Source organism: Nematolebias whitei, chromosome 16, assembly GCF_014905685.2.
Source record: "Nematolebias whitei isolate Nwh7 chromosome 16, NemWhi1, whole genome shotgun sequence".
In the NCBI taxonomy this organism is placed as follows: domain Eukaryota; kingdom Metazoa; phylum Chordata; class Actinopteri; order Cyprinodontiformes; family Rivulidae; genus Nematolebias; species Nematolebias whitei.
Genome location: NC_056513.1, coordinates 724270 through 732911, shown reverse-complemented (window position 1 = coordinate 732911; position 8642 = coordinate 724270). Strand labels below are relative to the sequence as shown.

The window sequence follows — 8642 nt, the reverse complement described above, 5'->3', positions numbered from 1 at the left end:
AACCGGAGGGGTAGAACCGTTTTACCGTGCGCAGAGAACCGGAGGGGGACCACTGTCCCACATAGCTGCATGCTTCCTGTGGCCTAATTTGAACAAACTTAAAATGATGACACGTGCTCATGCACGTCAGGTGCACGTCAGGTGCACGTCAGGTGCACGTCAGGTGCACGCGCAGGTGTGCACCCTGCTCTCAGCTGGCTGCACAGCGGAGGACTGTCAAAGCCGCTCCGTACAGAACTTTGTTTTTACACGACAAACCATGAAATAAGAACACACAATAACTTCTTACATACATTTATAACTTTGTATTTACACAACTTGGGACGAATTATTTTGCAGGTTCACAGCTGAAGAAACGACTCGGCACAAACTGAGCCAGATGAATAATTGTACTTTTTATTTTGTTCACGTTTGTGCACTTTTTATTAATATATAATTTTTTAACTTGTTTTTATTGTTCTTCATCACTCCTGTTGTTGCAATTTAAGACTGAGCAATATTAGTTTCCAGCTGTTATTCTTTCTTTCTTCCATCCATCCATCCATCCATCCATCCAGCCATCCATCCATCCATCCATCCATCCATCCATCCATCCATCCATCCATCCATCCATCCATCCATCCAGCCAGCCAGCCAGCCATCCATCCATCTTTACCCGCTGTTTGTTATAGATATTTTGTTGATTAAAGTATTAACATAAGCATTGTTGTAGAATGTAGCTTTTTCAATGTATTTTTCATGCTCACACCAGTTTTATTGGGTGGTGTAGTGGGTGGAGCAACCAGCTGCTGAATATTATTTTCAGGCTAAAATGTTCATGTTTGTGTGTATTTATCTTTATATCTAAGTTCATTGGCTGATCCACGAAATAAATCAGATGTTAAAATGTTGAACATTTGATACAAAGTTCACACAAATATTCTGATTATTACGATGATAATTGGATCTCTGAAATAATTTCATCTTGGTCGTGCACAGACTTTGAACACTTAAGAACGATGTGCACATTTAATTAGATGAAATGATATTCCATGTCTTCTTGGTACAGTTACTGTGAACAAAATGTCAGCCGTTGGGTACGAGGTACGGCAGCGCTCACTGCGCACGTGTTTGGCTGTGCAGTGTGGCGTGTGTTGTGCTCAGCTGGTCCTGTCCTGGGATCCTTCCTCCATGTCTTCTTCTCTAGACTCCGCTGCATATTGTAATCTTAACTCGAGGCTAAAAGATGGGAATTTGTTTGTGTTTGTTTTTCTCTTCAGTACACATCAGCTCTTACCTATGATGCAGTGCACGTGATGACTGAGGCTTTCCGCTTCCTGCACAAGCAAAGAATAGACATGAGTCGTCGAGGTAACAGTGGAGACTGCCTTGCAAACCCAGCAGTTCCATGGGCGCAGGGGGTGGAGATCGAACGTGCCCTCAAACAGGTGAGACCATGTCCAGGATGAAGACAGACCTCCTGTAAGTTCACGGGCGTGGAGTTCTGCTGATCTGAACACAGCAGAGGGAGTTCACTTTATAAGAGAGCTTAGTGGAACGTGCTAAACAGAGCGTTCCCTCTTTCCACTACCTGGTCAGAAACCTCCATGTAGAGACCACGAAATCTTTCAATGGTTCCTGTTTGAGCATCTTTACCATCTTTGCCCTCATGCTTCAGTAAAACGTGTACAGTGGTCCCTCGTTTACCGTGAGGGACTCCTACAAGAGCAGTGGCAGCTGCTGTGATTGAAGCACATCTGCAGCATTAATGGACACAGATGTGGAGGTGACGGAGCTGCTCGTCACCTCTGATTCAATGGTGGTGCACTTTACTTCCACTCGGGGCCGGCCCAGGGGGCCCTCCATTTCTGCTAATAATGTGGATTACTGCAATCAACAGTCATCAGATCATTCAGCCACCTAACATAGACTGTTATATCATATAGTCGTGATAAAATGATTATTAAATATAAGTTTCTCTGCAGTTGATGACTCCTTCTAAAAATTACATATTTCATGTTTGAGTGGCATTAGAAACATAAAAACTGATTTGAATGATGAAGTAATATTGAAGGACACAGCTGTTATCTTAAGTTGTGTCTCTGTGGACCTCCAGGGTGCAGAGGGACACAGACATGGTTATGGTGGGCCGGGTTTGGTCCACGGGCCTCGAGTTTGACACATGTGATCTAGTGCTGCTAAAATTAACAAAATAAAGAAACAACCAAAATATGTGCAGTTTATCCAACAGACTTTGGAACGGACTCATTTTGTTCTTGTCACAGCTGCTGAAGAGAAACAAACTAAATAATCTGAAAGTCAAAGAACTTACTCCATGAAGTTACAAATAACTCAACTTTTCAACATCTGTCCCAAGTTTAGAGTCTGCCAGTGTCACTGTGATGGAAACTGGAGAGCAGCTGGACTCGTTCTGCACTTTGTTTTTCAGTCCAAGGGTCTGGACCTTCTCCCACTGAAAGTTACTGATCATAATTCATATAGAAATAATTAACTCCATTATTTATATTTTCCACTGACCGTTCTGAAAAGAAGACATTAGCTGATTTTGTTAGAGGAAAAATATCTAATTGTCCTTTCACCTCATTTAGGGCTGTGGTGCAACTGGGATCTCTGAGCTCAAACCTCATGAAGGTCAATAACTGTGTTGGTTGTAGAAGAACCAGTGGAAAATCAAACCCAGTGAGTTGAGTTGAAGTCAACAGCTGCAAAGCTGCTTCTCAGCCTGTAAACCTTTGGAGACGTCTTTTCCCAACAAGCTCCATCAGGACTTTCTGAATGAATCTGAGTGTCCTGTAGATTATGGGATGTTTTAGGTTGAGTCTATGAGCCTGAAGAACAAACAGCTGTTCAACAGAAGACACTTCATTCAGGACCTGTGCTCCATCCATGATTATCTTCATGATGGAGAGGATCCTCTCCCCCAGTGACAAAGATCTCCATGGTTTCCAGATGCAGCTGGTCATTCTCCTGCACATCCTGCAAACACACCAAAAATAAAGAAATGAGGACAACTAAAGAGTCAAAGAGGCAGAGAACTGCCGAAGCACAACAGTCTGACAGTCTCTTTACTTTCTGAAACTCTGGACAGATTAACAGCTGGATTACAACAAGAAGAGTTCTCAGTTCAAATGAATGTAGGTGCTACATGAAGATCAAAGAGTCGTCAAAATATATTTGTTTCTCCCACTCTGGCATGAAGTTACTTCACTTTGAGCCCAAATTCAATAGATGGAAATAAAAAGAGTTGATAACAAGAAGAAACAAATCAATGTTGCATTTCAAACACAACAGGTGTGTGGATGCTGCTCGTGTTGGTGCATCATATCTTCTTACCTGGAGTTCTTTCAGAAGATGCTCTACAGGTTCAGGTAGATGATCAGAGCTTTAAGGACAAGCTTCTCTCATGATGGTGATGTCAGTCTGAGTAAGAACAATTATGTTTAATTAAAATCTAACACATCTACACAAAACAACTCCATCCATCCATTCTCTTCCTCTTCTCTGGGGTCGGGTTGCGGGGGCAGCCTAAGTAGGGAGGCCCAGACTTTCCTCTCCCCAGCCACTTGGCCCAGCTCCTCCGGGGGAATCCCGAGGCGTTCCCAGGCCAGAGAAACATAGTCCCTCCAGCGTGTCCTGGGTCTTCCTCTGGGTCTCCTCCCTGTGGGACGTGTCTGGAACACCTCACCAAGGAGGCGTCCAGGAGGCATCCTAACCAGATGCCTGAGTGTCCAGGAGGCATCCTAACCAGATGCCTGAGTGTCCAGGAGGCATCCTAACCAGATGCCCGAGCCACCTCAACTGGCTCCTCTCGACGTGGAGAAGCAGCGGCTCTACTCTGAGTCCCTCCCGGATGATCGAGCTTCTCACCCTGTCTCTAAGGGAGAGCCCAGACACCCTGCGGAGAAAACTCATTTTGGCCGCTTGTATCCGAGATCTCGTTCTTTCGGTCACAACCCAAAGCTCGTGACCATAGATGAGGGTAGGAACGTAGATCGATCGGTAAATTGAGAGCTTTCACTTTTGACTCAGCTCTCTCTTCACCACGACAGACCGGTACAAAACAACTCTTCAGCTATAAATCCCACTGAGTCTTCTCACCTCATCTAAAACTTGTAAGGTCCTGGTGGTCTGCTCTTTCACATCCTCCCTGCTCCCGATGACCTCGAGCAGTTTGGTGGAGTGTTTGTCCAACTGTGCTGAAAACTTTTCCTCCAGAGGAACTGTTGTAACTCGCAGGAACTCAGCATCGATCTGCGAAACAAAAACGAGTATGAGCAGAAAGAAGTGACATTTTCTTTCAAACACATCTCCAGGGTGGATCACACTGATCAAGATCAGCTCTTTGAATGTGCAATCTCTTCTCAAATGGTTTATTCCTACAGTTCAACTGTTAGTGCACGAATGAAGGAACTGCTTGAAAAGAAAAACAGCTCTTCCATTGAAAAGTGCTGGTCATCTCCAGTGTCTTTAGCGCTTGGCTGCTCACGTTCCTGTCTTCAGTATCCAAATGTCTTTGTCGTCTTTCCACATGCATGGACAACTGAGGAAAAAGACCGAGGGGGGGACAAGAACAAGAACATGGCGATCAGAAGATGATCCAATTATCACAGATGCACAATGTACAAAGAACTTACCACCAGCTCACCCAGAACTTCCAGTAGGCTGCACAGCAGAAATACAGTGTAACTGGTGGAAGCTTTCCTGAAGCTAAAACACAAAACATTATTTAACAACGACTATTTTTAATTTTACAGTAACTAAACACTGTACAGTGTAAACTACAACAGAATATTACTTTATATTCTACTAAAATCAGAGTTGCTGTACCCATGACATGCAATGCTTCATTAATAATAAGGTTTTAATACACACACACACACACACACACACACACACACACACACACACACACACCCACCCTGTGGTGATTTAAAAAATACACCACAGCCCTGTGCACTTTTATTGTTACACATCTGCTGTCCTGTTTCAAGATGCTCTCTGCATAAAAAATGCTTCTTAACAGCGTGGCCCTAATACTCCGTCATAAATTGCTAGGTTGGAGCAGTGGGTGGGCGTCACAGGATCAGCCCTCAATTGGTTCAGATCCTACCTCGCTGACAGATCCTTTTGTGTCTCCATCAAGGATTTTAGTTCCGCAGAGGCAGAGCTTAAATGGGGGGGTTCCGCAGGGGTCCATCCTGGGTCCTCTCCTATTCTCTCTATACCTGCTGCCGCTTGGTGCTATTTTCCGGAAACACAACATGCCCTTCCACTTCTATGCCGATGACTGTCAAATGTACTTCCCCCTAAGACACAATGGTACATGCTCTATTCAACCTCTGCTCAACTGCCTGGCTGACATCAGGGACTGGATGGCTTTAAATTTCTTGAGTTTCAATGAAAAGAAGTCTGAAGTCATGTTGTTCCCTCCCAACATGTAAACATGATTGTTAAATCATGCTTCTTCCAACTGAGGCGGCTGTCTAAACTGAAGCCCATATTGTCCAAAAAGAACCTGGAGACAGTAATACATGCATTCATTACATCTAGGCTTGATTACTGCAATTCACTCCTGTTTGGTATCAGTCAGACCTCCATTGCACGACTACAACTGGTCCAGAATGCAGCAGCCCCATTTTTAACCAGTACAGGCAAAAGAGAGCACATTACACCAGTTTTGGCCTCACTGCACTGGTTACCGGTTCACTTTCGAATCCAGTTCAAAATACTCCTGTATGTCTACAAATCTCTGAACAGTTTCGCCCCCCCATCCCTCTGATCTGCTACAACCGTATGTCCCACCACGCTCCCTGAGGTCAACGGACCAGTTGCTCCTCACAGTTCCAGGAACTCGTCTTAAGCGCAGAGGTGACAGGGCCTTCTCTGTAGCAGGACCAAGACTTTGGAACGAGTTACCTCTGCTTGTCAGACAGGCCCCCTCCCTCTCGGTTTTCAAGTCCCGTTTAAAAACTCACTACTATTCAGTAGCTTTCAACACCAGATGATCTGTGTTTGATCCTGTATGCTCCACACTGGTTTGTCGTCATTATCTGCATCGTTTTTATGTCTATATTCTGATTTACCTCATTTTGTATTTTGCTTTGTGTGTTACCTGTTGTTCTGTCTGTACAGCACTTTGGTTGGCCTTGTAGCTGTTTTAAGTGCTCTATAAATAAAATGGTATGGTATGTGGTGGAGCGAAATTATGTTCACAGAGTCCCAGTTACATCCAACAATAAAATGTAAAAGAAAAACAGTAATAACATCTAAGATATGAATAAGAAAAACACCAACTAAATATACACTAAACACTACCAGCAAAAAAACATTACATTGAACAGCAGCATGAACATGAACATGAGTCTGTGAGAGCAGATGAGCACGAATGAACACAGCAACATGAAACAGATCAGCAGCAACATGAAACAGATCAGCAGTAACATGAAACAGATCAGCAGTAACATGAAACAGATCAGCAGCAACAATTCAATTCAGTTTATTTCTATAGCACCAAATCACAACCAAGTTGTCTCAGGGACTTTACAGGAACATTCACATAAAAGACAATTAGTAAAGTTCTCTATCTAATGAATCCAGCAGACAAGTTGAATCTTGTCTTTGTTGCAGTCTCCCATCCTGAGCAAGCACAGTGGAGACAGTGGAAAGAAAAACTCCCTTTAACAGGAAGAAACCTCCAGCAGAACCAGCTCAGGACAAGAGACCATCTGCTTTGACCGGCTGGTTGAGAGGACAGGAAGGAGAGACAGACAAACACAGAATGGTAGGTCCAGATATAGGTCCAGGTCCAGGTATGGGTCCAGGTCCAGATATAGGTCCAGGTATAGGTCCAGGTCCAGATATAGGTCCAGGTCCAGGTATAGGTCCAGGTCCAGATATAGGTCCAGGTGTATCTGAAAGACAAAAACATGTTAAGGATAGAAAAAATAATTACAAATACAACACAGGTTGAGCAGAGTAAGTAAAGACAGTAGCAGAGTGAAAATTGTGGTCAGTTTGTCCTCCAGCAGTCTAAGCCTATAGCAGCAGAACTAAGGGACAGCTCAGGAAACCTAAGCCGACCCTAACTATAGGATTTAGCAAAAAGGAAAGTCTTAAGCCTAGTTTTAAAACTGGACAATGTGTCAGCCTCACAGACAGAGATGAAACAGACCATGAAACAGATCAGCAGCAACATGAAACAGATCAGGAGCAACATGAAACAGATCATGAGCAACATGAAACAGATAAGCAGCAACATGAAACAGATCATTAGCGACATGAAACAGATCAGCGGCAACATGAAACAGATCAGGAGCAACATGAAACAGATCAGTAGTAACATGAAACAGATCAGCAGCGACATGAAACATAAGCAGCAACATGAAACAGATCAGCAGCAACATGAAACAGATCAGCAGTAACATGAAACAGATCATTAGCGACATGAAACAGATCAGCGGCAACATGAAACAGATCAGGAGCAACATAAAAAAGATCAAAAGCAACATGAAACAAATCAGCAATAACATTAAACAGATCAGGAGCAACATGAAACACATCACCAGCAACATGAAACAGATCAGGAGCAACATGAAACAGATCAGCAGTAACATGAAACAGATCAGGAGCAACATGAAACAGATCAGGAGCAACATGAGACAGATCAGCAGTAACATGAAACAGATCAGGAGCAACATGAAACAGATCAGCAGTAACATGAAACAGATCAGGAGCAACATGAAACAGATCAGGAGCAACATGAAACAGATCAGCAGAAACGGATCAGGAGCAACATGAAACAAATCAGCAGCAACATGAAACAGATCAGGAGCAACATGAAACAGATCAGGAGCAACATGAAACAGATCAGCAACAACATGAAACAGATCAGGAGCAACATGAAACAGATCAGCAGTAACATGAAACAGATCAGCAGCAACATGAAACAGATCAGGAGCAACATGAAACAGATCAGGAGCAACATGAAACAGATCAGGAGCAACATGAAACAAATCAGCAGCAACATGAAACAGATCAGCAGCAACATGAAACAGATCAGCAGCAACATGAAACAGATCAGCAACAACATGAAACAGATCAGGAGCAACATGAAACAGATCAGCAACAACATGAAACAGATCATGAGCAACATGAAACAGATCAGCAGCATTCATAGACACTGAGTTCAGATGAGCACAGAATATTTGAATAAAGAACAATTTGATAAATAGTTTTTATATTAAATGTTTCTGCAGCAGACAGAACTATGATGATACAAATGTTAGTTTGTTGATTCTGTGCGAAAACATTCAGAACAGAATCACTGAACGATAATTTACCAGAATTGTTGCCATGGTGACCCTTCACCCATGGTGAGTCCTCCTGTTGACTTCAATAGTCCAGACACTGCAGGGCCCCCAACGGACCAGAACCTGTAGAAACGTGCGCACGTTTCAAGACAGAGATCATTTTTATGTACAGTATCTGACGTTTAGTGTACAAGGGTCTGTGCCAGGTGTGTGTGTCCTCACACCTGAGTCCCAGACAATTTTACAAATAAGTGCCCAAAAATATAACAAGACATTTTTACCATTTAACCGTCCATCATTAAACAGGGGTGGAGCCTCCAGGTTCAACTGTCC

General features: G+C 43.3%; 1 protein-coding gene across 1 annotated transcript in view; it reads left to right on the top strand.

Moving 5' to 3' along the window:
• LOC119422994 (glutamate receptor 2) overlaps positions 1 to 8642 on the top strand; it is a gene marked incomplete at its 3' end in the record, with an annotated part of 67779 nt that overhangs the window by 19435 nt on the left and 39702 nt on the right. Inside the window, exon 7 of the mRNA XM_037690405.1 lies at positions 1260 to 1427. Coding sequence (XP_037546333.1) covers positions 1260 to 1427 — 168 coding nt within the window. The remainder of the gene's footprint in view (positions 1 to 1259; positions 1428 to 8642) is intronic.